The following is a 23,374-nucleotide window of genomic DNA, read 5'->3' on the forward strand; positions in this document are numbered from 1 at the left end:
GGGAGCACTGATACAGGAGCTTCTGCATCATATGTTCTACTACTTTAACAACACTGCCACCAACTCAAGATCTGCATGATGGCCAGGCAAGATGACTTAAGAGGAGCTGACAGTTTAAATGTTACTGGAACATTATGCCACATATTTGAGAGGGTTCTTCTTTTTTTTCATCAATTAAGCAGCTTACATACATATGTCGGCAGGATTGAGCCCTTATGGAGTAGATAGCTTGTTTTTAACTTTAATGTGGTTCGCAGTTTAAATATATCCAGTGAAATGTATTTTTAATCTGTATTTTAAAGGGCAAGGTAATTTGTCGGGTGTGTGGCACGGGAAATCCTATTCACATTAAGCACTGTGTGACCTGTGAAAGCAAGCTGCCTGACTCACAGATGGTAAGGTTTCATGCACATAACAACAATGCTTGGAGTCAAATCCTGACCCTGTCTGGGCTCAGGCACTATTGGGTGAAAGGGATTACTTCCCAAGTAGAATTCTTACTTGGCACCCAACAGCACTCTGTCTGGAATATCAGTTCCCATCCCCAAAAGACACAGGGGAATTCCATTATGTATCTTCTATTTTCTTTCAAAGGAGTCAGGGTTGTAAATGATACTATCCCTGTCTGTAATGTGCTTTGAAAATATGCATTTCAAAGTAGTGGTCTTGGTTCAAAGTGTCCTTAATTTTCCAAGACTTGTTCACATTCCTTTTTCTTTATAATTGCAGTAGAGTTTAAATCTAAACAGCAGGGAACACCATTCACAACAATTTAGAATTATATGTTCGTTAACTTTTCAATTATTTCTGTTATCTCTGCTTTCTGCTCTTCCCATCAACTTACAGCTGCTATGCTTGTATTTGGCTGTGACTCTATGCAGAGGTGAGAGAAGCCACAGTGAATGTTCTCCCTAAAATCGCTGTCTTTGTCACTTCATACTTTAGCTGTGTTCATTTGGCTGGTTGGAGTGGTTTTTATTTTCTACACCTTAAGAAAAAAACCTCATACAAGCCCAATGAGTGAGTGTTATTTTTGTTATGTATTGATAGCTACTCAGATGGGAGAAGGCAGTAGTGATTTGGACATCATTGTCTATTGGTCATAGTGGCAACAATGCTAGACCATAGTTAAAACTGCCAGGACATTGATTTGACATTTTCTGTACTAACCATTATAGCCTTGCTTCAAAATCAACTAATTTAGAACTACTGACAGGCACAGAGTTAAGCAACATGCTTAAATGCTCTGCTGAATGTGGATGGTATTATTCAGCTACTTAAAGTTAAGCATGTGGGTGAGTTTTTTGTTGAATTAGGGGTTCAGATTGTCTGCGATGGCTGAAGGAAAAAGCTGAGAGTTTTGTATGAATATGATGAAGTAGTTTTAAGGCGTGACTTATTTTAGAATTGTTCTAAACACAAGGTAAATATTCACTTCTCTTTTACCTAGAATTAAAACTCACTATTGCTGCAGGCTGCAGACTAAGACAGTGTTGGAGTGCTCAATTTCAAATATCAGAACATTTGGACTTCTTTAGTTATCATCCATAGTGCTGATTTCCAAAGAAATAATAGTAAAACAACATAGGGCCTATCTGAAAAAGGTTCCTTCAACTACAGCATTCTTATACCAATTAATTATCGGAGGGTTAATTGGAGAGCTAACCTGATGACAGAGTCAGCAGCAGAACATGAAAGATCCAAATAAAATGGAAATATTTGATCTAACCCACTTTCCTCCACCAGTTTCCACATTCAAAGAATGACACAAACTTTGCAAACAGAGCAGAAAAATAATGATTGGATTTTGGATCTTAAGTGTACATTTGTCATGTGTTATAGAGAATGTGATTTTTCATTTTAAATTCACCTGGAAATACAGAAACATGATGATAAGTGGTCAGTTAAAATAGGACAAGTATGTAAGGAAATAAATGGTGTTTTATTTCAAAGAGGGCAAATAATGGAAAGTTCAGAAATATATATTTAAATTAAAAACACATTATTGTGAACTTTAAATGAGAAAATTATGGTACACAGATCAAATTAAAACCAGTGATGAGTCACAGCTGAAAAAAGTCCTTTATGCTGAATATTGCTTCATGCTGTCAAATTGGCTTGCTTTTCTCCTCCTCTTACTTAACACGTGCTTTTCCTTAGCAGCAGGCTGTATGTATTTTCTTCATAATTCTTATTTTGCTTTACTAGCCTGTGTTCAATGGAGATACACCCCCTCCTTTACCCATGCAGTTGGGAAAAACAATATCCTGCTCAAAGTGTGGTCGTGCTAACCACCGTGATGCTCGTTTCTGTGACTGGTGTGGAGCCAAGGTATGCGTTTCCAGGTGTGGGCTTTTGTAGAAAACTCTTTTCTCTTTCTGTTTTAATTGGCAATAAGCATTTGTGTTGACAAGTCAGGTTTTACTCATCTATGACCTGCAGCAATTCCATAGCTCCATTCCCAAGAATCTTTTGGGTTAGAACATGTATTTTTCTGTTATTATTAAACATGTGTAAAGAGCCATGTGTGTGCAGTGAACAAAGAAAATGTAAAGGCCCAGGGTGAAATCCTAGTCCCATTGATGTCAATGCCCAAACTCTCACTGACTTTAGTAATAGCCATATTTTCTTTGTGGTCTCTGCCCAGAGGAGCTTTTCTCTAGAACAATCAATGTAAAATTGTCCCCATGTCACCTACTTCTGTATTTCTGAGATAGATTCATTCCCACCAAGGCAGGGAAGTTCAAAACCAGGTCCTGTAAAATTAGAAACTCTGCTCTAGATATAGACAATCTGTCATCACAGGTCTCTACAATTATACTATGACAAGGGGAGGGGCAGAGTGGAACTGAATATTAATTGAGGTGCTTTGAAGTAGTAGACAAAGTTTCCCAGAGGAGAAAAACATTTTAAAATTCTATTTTATATGTTAAGATTGGCAGACCTGAAAACTAGCCTACTTACACATTGGTTCTGTTTGAAAAGCCTTACAGTGAGAAGGTTGATGGTGATTTTGTTTTGCTGTTGTCAGATAGGGTTCAGAAACTACAACTAAGGTCACCAGTCTAAGTTGTAAGTCCTGTGGTTTTTTGCTTACTCTGAATTCAAGCTCACAGTCTTATCAGTGCTTTAATTCTGAGAGTACAGAAGATGAATCTTCCTTGTGATATATAGAATGCTTATCTATAGTGACAGCTGTTTTACTGTACTCCCCAGCCAGGTCCTCCTCCTTGCTACTTTGCTTGCTTCAAGTGTGGTGCAAACAACCATCCATATGCTCGATTCTGTGGATCTTGTGGTGTTTATATTGAACCCATATCAAAATCAAGCTCTCAGAATGGCATGCTGTTGGGCGCCAGAGACTCCTGCACATTTTCTCAGGTAAGCCAGTGTTGTATACTAGGCTCTGATCTGTATACAGATATTGGGTCACGTCCTCAGCAAGTACAAACTGGTACAAATTCACATCTTTCACCTGAGAGTACCATGATTTCTTTATAGAATCTATGACAGACTTTCTCTCAGCAGAAAAAAGAAGTTAACTTCATTGGTAGAACTGTTAACTGCAGAGAGTTTCTCAGCTCTAATTATTACTACATATAATTAAATGAGGCCAAGTCCCTTTCTTTTTAAATTCTGAGCTTTCTAAATACTTTTTTGTGGTTGTGACATCATCACTCATGTATGTGTCTAATTTAAGGGTATTTTTGATAAATAAATGTGCCATGTTTAATTTTAAAAGATTTTAGAGACAATAATAATACATAGTAAGGTCAGCCTTTCAATGTTTTTATGGTGTCGGAACATAAATTGGTTTATATTAAGACGTAAGTTGCATGTTTTTTAAGCATTTGTGATAAATGATATCAGCATTTTTACCGAGTGTTAATTGTAACCAGGAATTATCACAATTCCTTCTGAATACTGTATGCTTCTCTGATAGCTTTTACTTTCTAGATTTGTTTTTACAGACGATGTTTCTTTACTTCTTGGGTGTTTTTCTTTTTGCAAAGTGATGTAACCATGCATTTTTACTGTTATCTTTCTTGTCATCTGGACTTCGATTTTTCCCTGTAGGTTAAAGGGTTACAGACTCAAGCTGCCTGGCAACCTCTGGCTGTTGCATTGCCCAAACCCAGACTAGATTTATCAGAAAGAAAAGACAAAGGAACCCAGACCATTGGCCTGTTTTACCCATCAAGTAAACTCCTGGAAAAGAAGGAACTTGAACTAGTTTCTCAAAAACAAAAGGAGGAGAAGATGAGTGATCATAAGCCTCTCCTTACAGCCATCAGTCCTGGAAGAGGTTAGAAATAATCTGATTGCATATGGTCATCACAAAGATCTTCCCTTGGTTCTGAAAACTACAGTTTTCCTAACAGATGGTCTTTTACAAAATTACTCTAGTCTCCCTCTACACTCAGAACTGTAAAGCCAGTGCTTGGTGCTTTGGCTTGAGGAACCAAATCTCAAAACTTTTCCATTAATAACTAGCAAGGGGGGGAGGTATCATTCCAGCATAAACTACAGTTTATGGTCCTTGTGCAGTCATGCCACTTGTCAGATATGGTGAGATCATACCAAGTTAAGGATTGGACATGGTCATTATTTGAACTGGAGACCATCAAGGAAAACCCATGTTTCCTCCAAAGGTGGTATTCATTAAATAAGCAGTATTATTTCTGTCAGCAGTAAATGCCTTGAGGGGATATTGTGTCACTAGATATATTGTCTTTTGGAAGATATGTAAAAGCTTGTCTACCTGGGGAAATTTACTGGAGTGACTGTTGTGGAATAATCTAAGGATGTTCTGGAAGAAGAGAAAGCTAGATTGGAAAGGAGCATTCTTATTTCAGAGTAACTGTGTCCAGACATACATACGCATACAAATTCAATGCACTGGCTGTCTATAATCATTAACATTTTATAAGATTAGAGATTTTAGCCCCAGTGTCCTGGAAACATTCCAGTGTAAGCTGAAAACAAAAGTTTTAAGATAGACTCTTAGGCTGCATGCACACCAGCGTGGACATTTGTTTCCCTGGGGACAAGGAGCGTGGTACAGCTTGTGCCACTTCTAGTTGTCTCTGGGGAACTCCCGTGCCATGCGCCCTCTGGCATGTGGCAGGTTACCCCAGGTGGGATAGGGGAGGCTGGAGCCAGCACTTGGCTGACCCCAACAGCCTTACTTAGGGCCCTGGAGGCTTCCTAGGGCTGCAGCAGCAGTGATCCTGCTGCTCAAAGCCTCCTTGGCGCAGGTGCAGACCCAAAGGAGGAGCTCAACTGTCTCAGTGGCCCCGTGGCAGTTGGGTCATAGGCAGCTGGGTGTCCCCATCTGCCCCTCTCTATGTCTCCAGGCCTTCAGGGATACAAGTGTTTGTGTATGAAGTACCCTTCCTCAGGTCTTGGAGAAAAAAATCAGACACACCTTGAGCTCCCAACTCTACCTTCATGGTATTAATGACTCTTTCAGCCCTTTTCCCATATTTTGTAAATTTGCAGGTAAGGCAACATTAATACCTGGGAAATAGCTCTTACAGTCCCTTGCTCTGTTACATGGAATCTCTAATTAGATCCATCCTTGTAGTGAAATGCAGTATGTGACAACATGCCAAGGAATTTAGTCAGAGAAAAAGTTAAGGGACTGGCCCTGAATAGCCTTGAAAAAATATTTAACGCTAAAGACTTTTATATCCTTTCATTGACAGTGCAGTTTTCAACTCTTGAGAGATTGAACTCCTTTCACCAGGCTAAACTGGGAAGAAGCTTTGAATTGCCATGAAACCTTGCTAATTTACATATCGTTAGTCAGCAGAGGTACCTTTGCTGGAGGCTTATTAGTAAAGGAGAAAGAAGTTCTTTGGAATCTGCTAAGCCCATGGAACTGATTTTCTCCCACAGTTAAAGTCTGGCAACCATAAGAACTCAGTTTTCTCTACTGTCCACACTGTCATGCTGAGCTTTCTACTAATCCAGAGACTTGTGACCAGAGTACTAGTATGCAGGCAGCTCTTGGTTATGCTAGGCAGGTTGTTCATATTTTCTCTAATTCAAACTCCTATATTTGACTAGTGATATTTTAATTTAAAAATGTAAACAATTAAAAATAACAGCTAGGTTTGGGGGGGGGTTGTTGTTGTCCTGTTCCTCCTGGAATGAACTAGCCAGAAGCACTAAATAGGCAGGGGAAAATGTAAAAGATAGTTTGGACAGGAAAATTAAACAGTGGGACTGAGGTGTCAGTTTTTTGGTCAATGGTACATTTTTTTTCTACTATATTTCAGGCTGTTTGAGCAGGAACCAAAGGCATTCAGAAACAAATATAACAAAAGAGCCTCCCCTTTCCACTGCATGTACAGTAAATAAGTCATATCTAGGTGTAACCAGCTGCTGACAACATAAACTCAGGTGTTCCCTTCAAGGTTGCCAGAAATCCTTTTAGATACACCTCAAATGGAAGTAGCTTGGCACCACATGGACACAAGCATATTTCTGGCATCCTGATTTTATGTCCTGATTTTCATGTGAAAGACAAGCAGCTCAAGTTTAGCTTTAGCCTAATCTAATGCAACTACCACTGACTTACTGGGGGTCACATCTAGAAAACAGCAGTTCAGCTGGGCATTTTTATTATGTTAACTTATTCTTTATTTCAGGCTCTAATTTAATTTAAAGCAAAAATATTTGAGGGACCAGGAGGGATGCTGTGTAGATCATCTCCCCCTTTAGTCCCCCTGCCATATCCTTTCTCAACATGCTTCTTCAAGACTGTCAGGAAGAACAAGTCCTGTTGTTCTGGTTTGTCGTGGTTTCTTCATGGCTGATGTTGGACATTTGTTTTTCTTCCTAAGTCCACTTTGCTTATTTTCCTTCAGGAGAGGAATGGTTAGAGAGCTATTCCTTTTGTTTAGTCTTTGCTTTCAGTCTTGTTTATTTAATTAATATTTATAATACAGTCATGTCTGGAGGCCCCTGTTGAGCTGGGGCTTATGTGCTAAATGCTATACAAGCTAGTAGGAAGCCAGAGTCCACTGATTTTAATCCAAATACATAACATTTTGGTACAGTGTAGCCTATCTAAGAATTATCAACAGAACACAGAGAGTCCACAAAGTCTATTTTCCTTCCTGTACAGTGTAATTGTCTTGTATTGTCAAAGCCATGTGGCAGGACTTATTTTCTGACTTGGCTTCATGTATGTACTGCGATCCTCTATCAATGCTAAGACTGGCAATGGTAAGGTCAAGGTGACTTCTTTATTTCAATTAAATGAGGCTTGTTGTCACCTACATGATTTATTTTCAGCAAAAGGATTTGTACTTTCTGTACTTTCCCTAAGTGCTCTCTAAAATAAAGCTGGTCAGATCCTGATACTCAAATGCTTTAACTTCAAAGGAAATCCTTCTTTCCTGTTCTTCATTAAAATTTATAAAATGTATCCCGATCTAGCATTGAAAATATTGGATTTGAGCTGCAAAATCACTTGAAACCCCCCCTAGTCTGAGTTATTAATAATTATTTAGATGGTGGCAGAATCTAAAATAGCCTAGATATTGCCTAGACATGGAGTGCCCAGACCCTATCTCAATGTACTGGACTAGGAACAGATGAAAGACTGAGGATAGAGGTACAGGGTACAAGCAGACCAGTCAGTATGGGGCACACTTAATACCAGTTCCAGTGGTAATATTTTTTGATTGCTGTATGCATAAAATGCCTCTGCCGGGCATGAGCTTATTTCTTGTAGCTTCAGTAGCGGGTCTTGAGAAGGATTCTGCAGGATGAGAAGGTAGCTGTCAGTCCTGTTAGCTCAGGAATGCATTTCAAGAGGAGGATTAGATGGAGGAAAAAGCGAGGAGAGCTGAGCTATTGAGCCAGCATTGCTTTGTTAGCACTCCTCCCATTTCCTAAAAACTGTGTATCAGAGTTCATCCTCCACTCCACTGTGCTTCCTGATTTCTCAGGTACGGTCCTCCCTTATAACAATTTGTCAAATAATGTGGTAGGTAATGCAAACTAGAATGGGTTACTGTATATGCAGTTTTCAGAGTTGGCTTGTGTTTTCAATTTCACTGTGCTCTGCAGAACTAGTCAAGTTTACTGAAAACCAGATCAGTAATTCATGCTAATTAACTCTTAACGTTGCACTAACATTAACTTGTTCTCAGCTGTTTTGGACTCAGAAGCAATTTGGCTCATTACTGGCCTCCATTTCCAAAAGATACTACATTATTTTACTTTTTTAAGGGGTGCAATTTTTCTCTTCTTCCTTGGTCAGCTGAATCTGGTAACAAAAACTCAATGCTCTTTGTCCTGGTCAAGATCTGCAATTCTTTAATCAACAGTTATTGGTAAAAATTAAAGAATATTTTCTTCTGCTTAACTCCATCCTTTTAGGTTACTGGAGAAAGCAGCTGGATCATATCTGTGCTCACCTTAGAAGCTATGCTCAGAACCACCCAGAGTTCAGGGCTTTGGTTGGGGAACCTCGTATGGGAAAGGTAAGAAATACATTTGTGGCTAGCATTCTACCTGTGACGTATCACAGAAGGATTGAAAAGAAAATAAATCAGACAAAAAGCCATTATTTTGTCCAGAAAATAGCATCTAAGTAACTGGAAAATAAATGTACCCTTATTGCCTTTACCTATGTGGGTTTTCATTTTTCTTTTATTTTTCCCTGCTTGTTTTCTCTTATCTCCTTGTTCTCATTTTCTCACTTCTTTCAGTCTATTCCATTTTCTGTCTTAGTCATCTACTCAGTTCTTTCTGCTTTCTCCCTGGCTGTAGTTCCTTTATGTCTCTCTCATACCCTCTTTAGAAACACATCAGAGCAAAAGGAGATAATAAAAGCCTCAAGGCTGCTGTGGACCAAAAGCAGAGTCATTGTTCAATTTACCATATATCCCAGGGCAGGTGATTTAGAGAGTGAGAGAAAGAATGGAATTACATGTGCAGAGAGTTAGAACAAGGCTAGTTTGCTAATTTAAGTTCTGCTCACAAGTAGGATTTAGTGTATGGTTCAGGACTGAATTTGACCAGTAGATAGCAGTAGTTCCCTTTGTCTTATGTATTATTTGTACTGAAAACTGTGCCATTTGAGGTACTTGGCTTGTGCATATTAGAGAGATTGGCTTAATTAATGTCACCAAACAGTATTAAAACGTTTATTTGTGACTGTACCATGGTATATTGAGGAGGTGGGGATTTGAGGCTTTTCCCTTGTGTAGTGCTACTGAACACAGTCACTAATGGGGAAAAAACTCACACCAAACAGAAACAAGTGTGGAAAATGGAAGTGCTCCAGATATGAGCCAATGTGAGAAGGAGAAAGAATCTCATGGGCATTTCCCATATGTCATTTTCTGGAAGCAGTATGCTCCAGCACACCTATGTTGGGACTGATTCTTAGTTCTGCGATAAGGCCCGATTCTGGCAGTGAAAAGGAATCTTAATGTGGATGTAAATGTGGTATGTACTATGTGGAGATAAGATTCAAGACCACTGGACATTACTATTATTATTTTTTATTTGTTAAAGGGTTCAGAACTGCAGATACCTGAAACATAGAAAATACCTGAGCTGGGGATATTTCTGCAGTTTCTTGAACTTTGGCATCCTAGTGTAATGAAACTGTTGCTAAGAAAAGGATCAGGGATTATTTAGGGCAGGTGCCGAGTGTCTATTCTTTATTTACACTTCTTACTAATTTTTCATGCATTGTAGAAATATTGTGATAAATTGCACACAAAAGTTCTCAGTCTTCTCCCATGCCACTTGTTTTTGTAGTCTTGTCAACTTTGGCAAGGTGATAAGCTTGTGGCTACTTTATTTGTTTATCGGCCACTTTATCTATTTCTTTAATTCCATTTTATATGCTGCCCTTCCCAGTAAAGGCTCATGGCAGCTTACAACAAGAAGACAGAATAATTTATAAAATGGAAAAATGAACAGGACAGCAAAACTAAACAGAACTAATAAATAACTGTGCTTTACCTCCTGAGATTTATGTAAGGTAGCTGGCACACAAGAAAGTACCCATGGTTCCGTCCCAAAACTAGCTGCATCTCATAGCTGGAGTTACGCTTACAGAAGTCTGTTCGCAACCCAGACTGTACTGTTACAAGCTGGTGTAACCCAAATAGCAGTTCCCCATTGGTAGTAAGCAATCCTGGACCAGGATGGCACAAAGTACCCCAGAAACCATGCCCCAAGAGTCTGGAGCCATGTGACAGCCCCAGAAGTGAGCAGGCCACAGGACAGATTCAGTTAGATGTGCATACTTAGCACCAGTTTTTGCTTGTGGTAAGCCCTGTCTAGCTTGATTATTCTATACTTGATTGTTCTATACTCCGTGCACTAAAGTATCTGGGCATAATTGCCTCTGCAGATGCAAAATGTGTGGAGGGGTATGTATGTATAAATGACACCTTTCTGTGACAGGTGTGAATCTTGTCCATGGTCTGTTAAACACTTTGGAATTAGAGTGTAAGGTGTCATTAATATCAGTTTTAGACAAGTTTGACATTTTCAATCATTCAGGTTTTTCCAGTTATCTCAAAATACCACCTGTTATTAATTCTCACCCCAGCACTCAGGTAAGATGGGAGTTAATAGTGGTACTGTACTATAAGTGTGTATTAGTCAAGTGTGAACTATTATTATTATTTCTTCACTGGTCTAGTTGATAAATGTCAACTTACCAGCAGGATGACTTAGCATTCCTGAAGCTCTCTTCCTGTACTTTTATTGAAAAGAGATGCTAACTTCTGTTTTTTTCCTTTAGATTATTTCTGCTACAGTCCATGAGGATGATTATGAAGTCAGTATCAGATTAAATTATGTTCTTGCCACAAACAAGGTCAGTTTGGGGAAACAAGTACATCCTCAGAGAATTGGCCCCCCGGAGCCTATAGCCGTTGTTTGACAGCTCACTCCTGCAAGAATGCATATTCCAAATTCTATTCTAACCAAGTATTTATCTTATTGAGAGGGTGTTAATGTATCACTTGAGAAAAAGAAATCTTGACTTTTTCTGCTTAAACTGGTTGAACAGGTATCCTTGTCTGATTAAAACAGACTTCAGGGTCCTGTAGCTATCACCTTGCATTCAGTGCAAGGGCATTTATTAAGCTTGCTGTTAACATCCTACTTTCAACTGACAAAGTTTTAAATAGCCTTAGTACTGCTTTCCTCCTGTTCAAGAGTCTTCCTTTTCTCCTGTCTGCAAGTAGTATTCTTGGGGGACAGGTTTTCTAATTCTAAATACAGCTTGGAGACAGCACTTGCCAGAACTGTGGCTAATTATAAATTGAAGTGCTGGATTTTCCTCACCGATGTTAATTTGCTTAACCGTGTCCTAAAGAAAAGCTAGAAATGTTATTCACAACCCTTTCAAGGCATTCAGTTAAACTCAGATTCCTATTAGAAGATATATTGAAATGCTTATCTTGATGAAAGGTGCTTAAAAATGGATGTTTGGATTCTTATTGCTATTACCTCATTTGATAAGCAATAAATTAACAGGATCTCTTAGCTAACATGAATGTTTTTTTCCTTGATGTGAATTGGCATTTCATAATTCTGAGACTGTTAAAATTTTTGAAGTAAAACAAATATTGAACAGTATGAAGTTCAATCTCAAATTAGCTGCAGTGTAGGATGAAGACATTAAACATCTGTATATATTTTCATATGTGTAACCTCCTCCCATTTCATGCTATTAAGAATTTTACACAGCATTACATAATATTCCAATTAAATGTGTGCATTTTATTATTCCCTAGGGTATTCTTACAAGCAAACCAATAAAGTTTGACAATCATTATCTGAGCACTGTGACAGAAGGCAGAGATGACCTATATGATAGTCACCTTAGTCTAGGTGAGTGTTCCTGTGTCTTTGCAGTCTGTCATAAATATAGCTTTAGCTCTCATAAGTTTAACATTGGATGCTAACACTGATAAATTAATCCTTTTTCAGACAATATACACCAGCAGTCGGCATCATTTTTGGATAGCGTGCCAAAAACACGTCAGCCAGAAATTGTAAGATGTTGATGTGCTGAGGCAGACAGTGGGGGAGCTGCGAGGGGCCCAATCCTTGTTGTGGCAGTGCATCCCCAGCCCCTTCTCCACTGTCCACCCTGACACACGTGCCAAGCAGAATGCCTTTGTGTGCCATGCTCTGGCACCCATGTCAGGGGTTGTCTACCCCTGGTGTACCCCATATATGCTGGTACCATTTTTGCCATTTAAAAATTCAAAATAGGACTTATACAACATTTAAGATGATGTGTAGGTGTACGCAAGCATTGCTTAGTTCTCACAGACATTGAATTTCATCCACAGAGAAGAGCTGAAAAATTCAGCAAGCTGCAACTTAAGCTTAGCATGGTGTTTTTATCCAAGTGATATTAATGGCCAGTAACTGTATGGCTCCCACTGGCCAGTAATATATCAAAGTCATATTTGTTATTAATTTTGAGCTGTTGCTTATAGAGTTTAGGTTTTGCTACAGTTGGCAACTAAAACAATCTGGTGACCCAGTTTGCAGAGGAATTATATTGGCACTGCTTCTGTTGGCTTCAGTAAGAGGTGTGATTGCCTCTTATTGAATTTTGGTATTTTGCTGGAACTGTCATTGCCTACAAGGTCAGCACTAGAATGCATGGATTACTGTGTCCTTATTTTTTTTAATGATTGCATAAATGCCTATCACTGTCTTTTAATATTAGTGCTAATTGTAAACCTATTGATCTGCAGTTTGGGAATGGCAGGCAATGCATTAAGAGCTAATTGGTTTTCAGAACTTTTAAGAGCCATTTAGATTCCCATGTACTTCAGCTGAAATGTGCTCCAGTGCAAATGGCCAGCACAAGTTAACCTCTTTCTAAATGCAGCTCAGGTTTCTTTACTGGACTTCTGTACAGTAATGGATTTACCCTGCCCAAGCAATCGCATTGCATATACCACATTTGCCTCTTGAGTAGAAGCCTGGGTAATTTTTTTAATTAATCATTTGCTAAAAAATGCAGTTTGAGGACAGATGAAACCTATTTGCAAGTTTAGCAAATAGTTTTAGCTGGAAACATCTGAAAACAAAATTCTGGAAAAGTCAAAGCATGTTTTTTTTCATTGAAAAAAAGAATGTTTTTCTTTCAGAATTTTTCCTAAGCTTAATACGGGGTTTGTTTTAAGTTAATAACCCAAAATGAAATAGAAACTTAGTTTTTTCTGTTTTCATTTGGCCCCAAGCAAGAACTGCTTCTGATGTATTGCTTTGGCCATCTTATTGAATAATCAGTTGATTGCATACCTTGGTTCTAAGTTCTTGTTGCATTACTGGACTTGCTTTGAATTTTAATACCAAATTCTCCCTATTTAGTGAGTGAAGAGGGTCAAATCTCAAGCTCTAAAGGAAAAGTAAAAAGACCAAAGAAGACAAGAAAATTTGTAGAAAAAGAAGACAAGCTGCCCGTATGTATTTCCTACAGCTTTATAAGTGTGTGAGTGTAGGAAGGAAATTTGAGTTGTAGAAGTGCTAACACTGCATCTAAAGGGACACCCAAAGGAAAAACATTTTTTGAAACATTGATTAGGGAAAGCATTTTATGTACAATAAAAATAGTTGGCTGATATACATAGTTTTCAAAAGCTGCATTTAATCAAACATCTTCCTACTCTTTGAAAAACCATGTTTTAACTGTGCAGTTTTTATTTCTAATGAGAAAAATTCCCATCTGAACCAAATGCAAGTAGCTCAATGGAAGGATCTAAGCTTTCATAAAAACAGGGGCAGGGGCAGAGATTCTATCACTTGGTTACCTAACAGGAACTTTAATGTTTCAGAGAGGGTTGATTATTAAATAGAAACTTTTAAAGGGAAACTAGTGTTGACATATGGTCCTACCATTTATTTATCCATCTGAAGGAGAGAATGGGGGAGAAATTTACTATGTTACTTTGACTTAAGAAATACAGTACACACTGATTCTGTGAATGTAAGGCTTTCTTAAGAAAAAAAAGATGATTTTCAGTGTAGCAATGTAAGCCCTTCCAATCACTTCCACCCACAAGATACCTTATTTCAGCAAGCCACACTCTATGGCATCTGAAAAGCAACAAGAAAAAGCTTTTACTTTTTAAAGCATTTCATACAATCCCAGCTGTTTCACAAACAAGTCTGCTTGTACTACAGTTCGGCCAAAAATGACTTTACCACATCTGAAAATCCTAGGAGGTGTTGTTTGCATAGGCTATTTCAAGTCATTGGCTCCAGTTAACGTCATAGAGTGGCTCCACGGTCTAGCAGTCCCCTCTTCCTTCTACTCATAGCCACATAATAGAGCCCACATACCCAATCAGTACGCCAAGGTCTGAACTTTAGCCTCAGTAAACAATTAAAAAGGATAGTGCATCACAAACTGTATTTTTTTCATGCACCTTAAAACTGGAGTTTAGTTTTATTTGTAAAACAACATTTATTTTACACACACACACACACACACCCCTTCACTGTGCCGTGGTAAATATCATGCCTCCTATTTTGTAAAAACAGGATGGTTTAGGCTGTAATCCTATAAACAATTACATGTTTAACCTGACTACCTTGAGTAGCTATTTATTTCAGTGGAACTGCTTGTGGTAACATAGTTAAACATATGCATAAGTGCTAGCAAAAGGGGGACCTTAGCTGCCTGTAGTGCTGTTGTTCACTCAGTATTTGCTCAGAACTGGAAACAACTCTATTTAAAGGAAATTGTGTGTGGATTGGTGAGATTCAAATGTATAACATTTTTCCCTCAGATTGATGTGCATCCTTCAATTCAAATTGTCTGCCTGTATCCAAGGGCAGAATCTGGACATGCAATCAGATTCTCACTATGTGAATTGTTTTGTTGTTGATTTCTGTATTTCCACAGCCTGAGGCTAGACAGCTACTGAAAGAAGTGGGCCCAAGTGGTGAGGGAAGAATTTCTATAGTAGAACAATTGCTTGATGAAGTAAGTTTAAAATGAGGTCGTTTATATCTCAGAATTTCAGGAGACAGTCCAGCATCTGGTTATTTCATAAGCATTAAGTCATAGTCATAAGTCATATTTATGACTTTTTATAATATTATAACCTCAGAAATTGTTCCTGGGATGCCAGACCATTGGAGTAAAACACTTAATAGCCCAATTATAAAGAAAATTTTAAATAAAACTGTAAAGGAAATAAATTTACATTTGGATACATTTCCCAAACTTTATGGTTAAGTGATGCTAAGGGACTCCCTTGCCTCTAACAACACTACGTCATAAGAAAAAAAATCCAAATCTATTGTGAAGTCTCATCCTGTCATTTAAAGCCAGATCTTTTACATCATGGCTGCCCAACTTCTGTGTGGTTGGGGACCGCAGACACCCCCAGGCCCATACTGCAGGGGCCACACACAGCACCACACAACACCCACCTCTTATTGTACATGTCCCCAATGCATCTTGCTCCCCCAGCCATAGTGTCTTCCCCACCCCACCACCACTATGTGGGTATGTAACCCAGTGCTCCATCCTTCTGTCACTGTACCTCATTGGTGCCTTCATACTGCATGGGGGCTGCAGGTGCCCTTGAGCTTCCTGGCCCTGGGCTTCCTCAACCCAAGAGGTCATGCCACTCCACCTGACCCCCAGGGGCAGAGGGAACTCAGGGACTCCAGCAGCAGCAGCTGGAGACCAAAGTGGGGTGTGATGCCCAGACTGGGAGCCCCAGGGCTTCATGTGGCCCACAGGCCACCAGTTGGACAACACTGCTTTACATAAAATGCAGAAAACTGATGCAGTCTTATGGAATAGAAATGTCACACCAACAGTGCATTCCAACTGCACTCTCATACACTGCACAATATAATGCAAATATGGGGGTTTCAGGGGAAAGCTGGGTAGGAAATGATATGGCACTGGCTAAATCTATCAGCACAGCTGTGCCACCTGTCTTGCCTGTGGTAGTAGCCACAGAGCAGCTGCAACATTAATCTTCCCTGCCACCCAAAGGAATTTGACCCTTTTTGCTTCTGCAGCCAGGTATTGTTTGCTATTACTATTTTTTGTGCTGCAGACAAATATTAGAGCATGACAGGGAACAGACACAAATTCACGAAAGTTCATTTTTTCCAGGTTTGTGTGTTTCTCAACATTTTCTAAGCATTAAAATATTTTTCACTGTGATGAATGTTTGTTATATGAAAACAGGAAATGGATGATTAATTTAACTGTTAGTCTTCCTTTTCTCTACTTCAGGGAGCTGACCCAAACTGCATAAATAATGAAGACCGACCTGTTTTAACAGTGGCTGTCCTAAATGGGCATGATGAAGTGATCCCAGTTCTTGCGCAGAAAGGTGCAGATATTGACCATCAGTCAGGACCGTAAGTGATCATTCTCTAAACCAGTGGTCTCCAACCTTTTTAAGCACAAGATTACTTTTGGAATTAAAGTGCAACCCACGATTTACCTCAAACACTTGGAGCCCAGGCAGTTCATTCAGGGATGCAGGGGTAGGAGGGCCTCCTGATGCTCCATGCACCCTGGCGGGAGCCTAGAAGAAACATGCCCCTCCCCTGCCCCCCCCAGTCTGTGCATTGCCACTGGTCACAGAGTTGGCTGCTGCTGCACACTGAGGCTCTGTGCACTGCTGCAGCTGGCCTGGGAGTGGCGTGATGCCACATGCCTGCTGCCACTGGGCTGTGCTGCGCCCTGCCCACGCAGCAGTGGGATCCATGAGGCATTGCACTGCTCCCAGGGCAGCTGTAGCACACAGACTGGGGGGAGCACATGCCCCCTGGGCCTCCTGCAGGGTGCACACAGCGGCAGGAGCCCCCCCACGCCTCTGAATGAGCCACCTGGGCTCCGAATGTTCCAGGACCTGGTGCAGCCAGGGCCCCACTCACCATATCCCCTGCCTCTGCCGCACTCCCTTCCTCACTGCAGGGGCCTCAATCTGCCCCCTCCTAAGGTGGCACCAGTTGCCTATACTATGCCTATAAGCTTTGGTATTTGATTTGGGGTTTTTTATCATAGAAAATCAGAGCTACCCTGTCCCAATGGAATGCAGATCCAGGCCCCTCATTCCCAAGCCACAGCCCCCCAGCCCTGCTGGTGCCCTTGACTCCCCACTGACAGCTCCTTTCCTCTCCTGCCCTGCCAGAGGACTCCCAGCTGCCAGGACTATAGAGCCAGGGACCCAGGTCCCACAGCACCTGAGCCCTGGCTGCTGGCTATGGGAAGTGGCAACTGTTGCAGCAGTCGGAGGGCAGCTCTTTGCCACTGCATGCACTCCCTGGGGGAACCCGTGTGCCCCAGATATATGTATGGGGCGGGTGCAGGCTGCCCACTGCGGGCTCAGACTCCCTGCCCTGCTGCTGTCCCCTGGGGCCTCCACAGCCCAGTGGCTGGGACCCAGCACAGCAAGGCAGAGCAGGGCTAGGCGAGGAAGCTCCTTGCCACTGCAAGCTCTCCACTGCCCTGGTGACCTGCCCCGCAGCAGCGAGGGGCACAACCCCACACTGCTGCTGGCCTGGCAGGGGATGCCTTGCCAGGGTGACATGGGGCTTGCATGGCAAGAAGCTTCCTCTCTGAAGCCCTGCTCTGCCCTGCTGTGTTGGGTCCTGCCTAGTGGGCTGCAGAGCCCAGGGGTGGGCAGCAGGGTGAAGAGCCCAAGCCCTCAGCAGGTAGCCCACCCCCACCCTGTGCACAGGTCCCCTGGCCTCCTCTCAGGGGTGTAGTGACAGGGAGCCAGCCCCAACCCTCAGACAAGCTACTTGCAGCTGCCCACTCCCTGCCCATGGCCCCGTGGCTGCGTGTTCCCACCCCAGCCCTGCCCAGCTCCCTTCCTTCCCCTGCTATGGGGGCCTCAACCCCCTCCTCCCTCCACCAGACTTACCTGCAGGATCTGCTCTCCAGGTTGCCTGATGGCCACGTATATACACATGCACATGGCATCCCCTGCCTAACTGCCCTCCTCCCATTCCCCCTAGCCCCTTGAAGGCTAAAACTCTGCTAGCCTGCAGCAAGCTCACTGCAAAATCCATGTTTCTGTTTAAATGAAAATCCACATTTTCTTGGGTAAGAGGGAATCTGCATTTTTTTTTCCTGTAGGAAACTGGAGTCCCAGATCCCTGTTTACTACCCCTTCCAAATGTTTCCCTCACTCTATCCCTGCCTGCTTTCTTTCTTTCTTCTCTCCTGTCACCCTTTTCTCGTTTCAATCCTTTTCTCCACCATTAGGAAAAGGTAGCATACAACTTGTTTTCCTAAGGTGACACTCTGCCCTGCCTTCTGCCTGACTTCAGGCTAACACAGCTAGCTACCTTGAACTATATCTAAGTAGCCATAAGATCTCGTCATCCAATCCTCATCTGTCTCTTTGTTTTCCCATAGCAGAATGTGATTGACCACTCACATCAAACCACATGGTAAAATTTGATTCCTCTTGTTCAGGCATAGTAACACTGCTCTTCATGAGGCTGTTTCATTTGGATTAGAAGGAAAGAAATGCATCCAAGTCTTGTTAGGGTAAGTACAGCAGTTTCATAGTTGTTAGAGGCTGGAAGAAACCTTACAGATCTTGGGGAACAGGACCCGAGTCTACATTCACTACAGAAAACTAATAACTAGTAACACTTAAGAGATTCCTTGTGCTGTGTGGCCTCAATTCAAGTTGATGTTGCATCACTATCTGTCTTGCATAACAGAGCCAGCAGAATCAGATGCCTTCACTCCCATTACAGCAAGCATAAGCAGCAGAATCTGGTTGTAAGCAACTTCCTTTCTGATCCCAGTAATTTCAAGTAGCTTGAATATTTTGCTTTTTATTTACAGCTGCAATGCAAGCTTTAAGAAGAAAAATGCAAAAGGACAATCAGCATACGATCTGGCTGTGAAGACTGGGAATAAAGAAATAATAGCATTGTTTACAAGTAAACTTGGACAGGGACTGCTAAACAAACTCACCAAACCCAAAAATATTACTCTGACTGATGTTTGACTGCAATCACCTTGTTGAAGGTAGAGCTGGAGGTTATTTATGGTCAGAAGAAATTTATGGGACTGCACTGAATTCCTTCAGATTTCAGGCTCTGGATTCTATTTTTTAATTAAGTGTCATTGAAATCAGTGACATCTGACTACAGTGTCAAAAGCCTCAAATCCTATCTAAAATCCTTAAGCAAGATTCTTTTTGTAGTTCAAAAAGAAGTCTTAAGAACTTCAGGGTTAGACCTCAAGAGAATATCTGTGCCTTTTCAGCTTTATTCATCAACTCTGTGGAGGTATCAGTAGGATCTAGAATTGACTGATCAGCCTATTTTACTTTAAGTATAATGCATTATGAATCATGTAGACCAGGGGTTCCCAAACTGTGGTATGTGTACTGTGGGGAAAATGTAGAACATCTCCAGGTGACTATGCAGGAAAAACTGTGTAATGGCAGATTTGATTTTCCTTATAATAACTGGCTTTGAAGGGTTAAGATAAAAAGTATACTGGTAAGGGTACATGGGCAGCTGGTAAATCTGGAAGGGGGTGCACAATAAGAAAAAAGTTGTTTGGGAACCTCTGATGCAGACTGTTGTAAAAGGACAAGTGTTAAGTTTCATTGTAGGAAGTGTTCTGAGCAGAGTAAAAATAAATCTTTGTTCAGTGTTTTGTCTTATAGACATTTATTTGTAAATGCATCAAAACAAAAAAAGTGGAACTGTACAGGAGACTTTCCAAAGCTACTGAGAGATTTGGGAGCACTCAGCTAAGAATAACAAGATGGAAGTGAGAAGCCCTTTCCACGAAGGGTAGAGATCTACCCAAGGCTCAGACTTTCCTGCTGGAGCCACTGAATGGTATGATGGCAACACGAGCTGTTCAGCCACTACAAAGACATGACCGCCATATTAGCACCAATACCAGCCGCTGTCTCAAGAAATGCAATCACTCCAGCAGTCAAATGAGGGCAGATCTACATGCCTGATGCTGCCTGCAAGTAACAACTAGAGAAGCACTCAGGAGGTCAGCTTTGCAATGTAGCGGCGCATGTCCTTTGCTGCTTCTTCAACCTCTGTCACCTTCTGAGAGATCTGCTTTTTCTGGAAAGAGAAGAGAAATTCTTCAGCTTAGGGACAGGCACTGTCATACTCAGCTGACAGAGGGCTGCTTTACAGCCGAGTGGCCCTTTCCCAGGACAAAGGGGAGAGGGCAAAGGCACAGAAACAGACACGCTGTCTGGCCCAACCCATGACAGACAGGAGATCAGCCAATCCTGGCAGCACAAGGAAAGGGAAAAGGGGATGAGGAAAGAAAGCTGCACAACAGGGAAGTCATATTGTGGGGCCAGGATGTCAACTTGCAGACCTCATGACTAGAGGCTGCATTAACCTCCCTGAACTCAGCGCAGGGGCAAGCAGGACCCAGAGCAGAGCCACACGTACAATCATGTTTCTCATCCGCTCCTTGTCCAGCTTCAGGAACTCCTGCAGTGTCAGGTCAGCAACGTCCTTCTGAAGGGAGAGAAAGGCACAGGCAGGGGAGTGCTTCCGGTGCTCGTCCCTAGGTGAAAGAACCAAGCTGGGATGATGGCTACCTCCCAGAGCACCGCTGTACTCCACAGCCCTCCCGAGCCCACTCCCTCCTGGGCTCAGCTCCTCCTGCACTCATCACAGTCGTGGCTGCACCCGTCCACGCGGTGGGGAGGGGGAAAACTCACGCGGGGTCGTCGTCGGGCTCCCAGCCCTCCAGCTCCTTGAGGCAGAAAAAGCACTGCGCCACGTCCGGGGAGTTGTCGCTCGGGCGGTGCACGAACCCCGCCGCCGCCATCTGCGCCACAGCCAAGGAATGGGGGGTCGGGTCAGCCCAGCCCAGCCACTCCCCTCCCCTCGCCCCGCCCCGGGCCGCGGCTCACCCGGCCGGGCGTGCAGGCGCAGCCCTCTGTGAAGGGCCAGGCGCGGAAGGTGGCGGCGCGCTCCGCGGGCAGGTAGAGGCGCCACTCGGGCGGCAGCGCGGCCTCTGCCATCTTCAAACGACCGCGGCCGCGCGGGGGCTGACGGGAACGGGGCGGGGTCGCAGCTCCCCCGGGCGGGGCGCCGTGCGCGTGCGCAGGTAGGAGGAAGCGCGGGGTGGTAGTTAGCGGCCGTTGCGTGGGGTCGGCGCGGTTCTTAACGGGCGGGGGCAGAAGCTGTTGCTGCAGGGCTGAGGGATTACTGTATTGCGCGGCTCTTTGTCATGTCTCTTATCCCCGCTTAACTCTTCATCCCATGGGGGTGTAACCAGGCTCTCTGCTCTGCGCTGGCTTTGATGTCCCAGGGGTGCGAGCAGCCTGTCTTCTGCCAGGCGCTGACCGTCACACACCTCCCCATGAAGTTATCTTTGGTTTTGCTTCCATCTTTAACTGAATAATCCAGCCCCAGGCACCTCGCCTATTAGCAAAGCCTCTGCTTTATTTCTAACTGGAGAAAAATAGCTGTTGTTTCATGTAGGATGAAGCATGGGTGTCTGGTGCCGGGGGGGGGGCATGTGTCCCCCTACACCAGTTAGTGACTGGGGGAAGAGGGGGGCGGTGTCCCTTGGTGACTGATCTTACTCACTATGAAAGCAGCTACGCTACTTCCAGAAGTGGCCCAGCTCCCCATCCACACTCGCAGCGCAGCCTGACGGGGACCTGTGCACTGGTGCTCTCACCTGGGAGAAGCACCTCACCTGCGTCCCGTCCAAAATTGTAGATCTGCCTCTGCCTGCCTATATGCTCCCCATTTTGCAGACGTATGTTCCTTGTGTACCAGTTTTAAACATGAAGGCTGTGTCCAGATGAGCATGACCTTATGGCATGCAGTAGGGGGGTGGGGTTGACCCCAGGAGATCCCAGGATCAAAAAAAACCCACAAAAAAAAAAAAGGGCTGTGCACATGGGGGCAGTGTGCACTACCCAAAACCTGTGCCTGGCCAGTTGGAGCCATGCTTCAGCTGCTAGCCAGGCTCTTGAGTGGGCCTGCAGCTTTCCCAGGACCCCAAGGTAAGGCTGCTGGGGTCCATGGCCCCTACCCCACCCAGGCTAACCTGCCACACACTAGAGGGCACGTAACACAGGCATTGCCCAGGGACAAGTGGCAGCAGCACAAGGTGGTCCACTGCTTCTTGTCCTCAGGAAAACACATCCACGCTCATGTGGACACAGCTGAAGGCTTTGAGGCCCACAAGCAAAAAAGGCATACCCATTGCACTTCCATATTTATAGTTGCTATTTCTTTGATTGCAAGACTTGGACTTTTTTTTTTCCACAAGAGTTTTCATTTTTCCCCAGAATGCAACAACCTTCCCCCCCCCACCCCAGTCGGGCAAGGCAGAGTTTGGTTTAAAGCTTTGTTTAGAGCTGTTTAATAATAAACACAGGGGACAAATGGATATTTGTTAAACACTCAACAAGTCTTCCCTCATGCAAAGGAATGAAGAGTTTTTAATCCAGGCTTGGGCTTGTCTAGACTAGGTAACAAGCTGTTAGGTAACATGCTGTAACTACGTATGTTATTAAACATCACTCTGTACATAAGGGAGAGAGAAGAGATGGCTTAGTGGTTAGGAGCTAGCCTGGGTGTCAGACACGCAGGTTAATGATCTTGCAGTGGCACTGTGACCTTAGCCGGGTCACTTAATTTCTCTGTCCCAAGTTCTCCAACTCTAGCAGGACTAGCAGTGTTTCCCTGCCTCAAAAATGTGGGGAGGGTGAACAATTCAAAATTGTGAGATGCTCTGACAGCATCATTGCAGAGGCCACAGAAAATACCTCAGACAGACAGGGTTTAACACCTAGAAAAACATCAGATGACTACAGTCAATCCTAGGTTCTCTAGACATTGGGCAACATTTTTTAGAAAAACCTTTTCAAAAGTAAAGCCCTTGACAGCTCCAGCCAGATCCTCTAGTACAGGGTTCTCCAGCTGGGAGCCTCATATCACAAGGCCCACTGGCCAGGGGGCCGGCCACACACCACACAAGTGCCCCTTCCCCAGCTCCTCCCCACCATACAGGCTACTCAGTACCCTCCACCTGTACAGCACAACACACAAGTCCCCTGCTGTGTGTGCATCACCCACTTCCCACTCTCCCAGCCCCACCTACCACCTATCCACCTACCTACAGTGCTTGCAGGCTTGCTTCCTCAATGACAGCTCAGGCACTCCAGCTTTGGGATGCTAATGGCAGAGCAGGGGCAAGGATCGGGGCAAGATTAGTGAAGAAAATGAAGTGATCAAAGGTAGGTGATAATTGCAGCTTATCCCCTTGGTCTGCAAACCCCCACCTAGAACCTGCCACCGTGTATGCTTGTGAGGGTGCAAAGAAAATGCACACGTACAT

The 23,374-nt window shown here is 43.0% G+C and overlaps 2 protein-coding genes across 2 annotated transcripts in view; one reads left to right on the forward strand and one right to left on the reverse strand.

The window, feature by feature from the left end:
* The window catches only part of DZANK1 (double zinc ribbon and ankyrin repeat domains 1), a 47,328-nt gene extending 27,647 nt beyond the window's left edge, over positions 1-19,681 (forward strand). Inside the window, exons 10-21 of the mRNA XM_090052151.1 lie at positions 303-395; positions 2,209-2,331; positions 3,217-3,381; positions 4,078-4,306; positions 8,398-8,501; positions 10,787-10,861; positions 11,787-11,883; positions 13,387-13,478; positions 14,924-15,004; positions 16,280-16,407; positions 18,479-18,553; positions 18,860-19,681. Coding sequence (XP_089908277.1) covers positions 303-395; positions 2,209-2,331; positions 3,217-3,381; positions 4,078-4,306; positions 8,398-8,501; positions 10,787-10,861; positions 11,787-11,883; positions 13,387-13,478; positions 14,924-15,004; positions 16,280-16,407; positions 18,479-18,553; positions 18,860-19,025 — 1,428 coding nt within the window. The 3' untranslated portion in view covers positions 19,026-19,681. The remainder of the gene's footprint in view (positions 1-302; positions 396-2,208; positions 2,332-3,216; positions 3,382-4,077; positions 4,307-8,397; positions 8,502-10,786; positions 10,862-11,786; positions 11,884-13,386; positions 13,479-14,923; positions 15,005-16,279; positions 16,408-18,478; positions 18,554-18,859) is intronic.
* Positions 19,671-21,087, reverse strand: LOC149873864 (baculoviral IAP repeat-containing protein 5-like). Its single transcript, XM_090052162.1, has 4 exons — positions 20,928-21,087; positions 20,733-20,842; positions 20,458-20,575; positions 19,671-20,115 (listed from the first exon to the last, which is right to left on the reverse strand). Exons 1-4 carry the CDS (start codon positions 21,036-21,038, stop codon positions 20,032-20,034), a joined length of 423 nt encoding a protein of 140 aa, XP_089908288.1. The 5' UTR covers positions 21,039-21,087; the 3' UTR covers positions 19,671-20,031.
* Between the last annotated feature and the right edge of the window lie 2,287 nt (positions 21,088-23,374).

The sequence above is a fragment of the Crocodylus siamensis genome, chromosome 1, assembly GCF_052110815.1.
Source record: "Crocodylus siamensis isolate JL-2025a chromosome 1, ASM5211081v1, whole genome shotgun sequence".
Lineage (NCBI taxonomy): Eukaryota > Metazoa > Chordata > Crocodylia > Crocodylidae > Crocodylus > Crocodylus siamensis.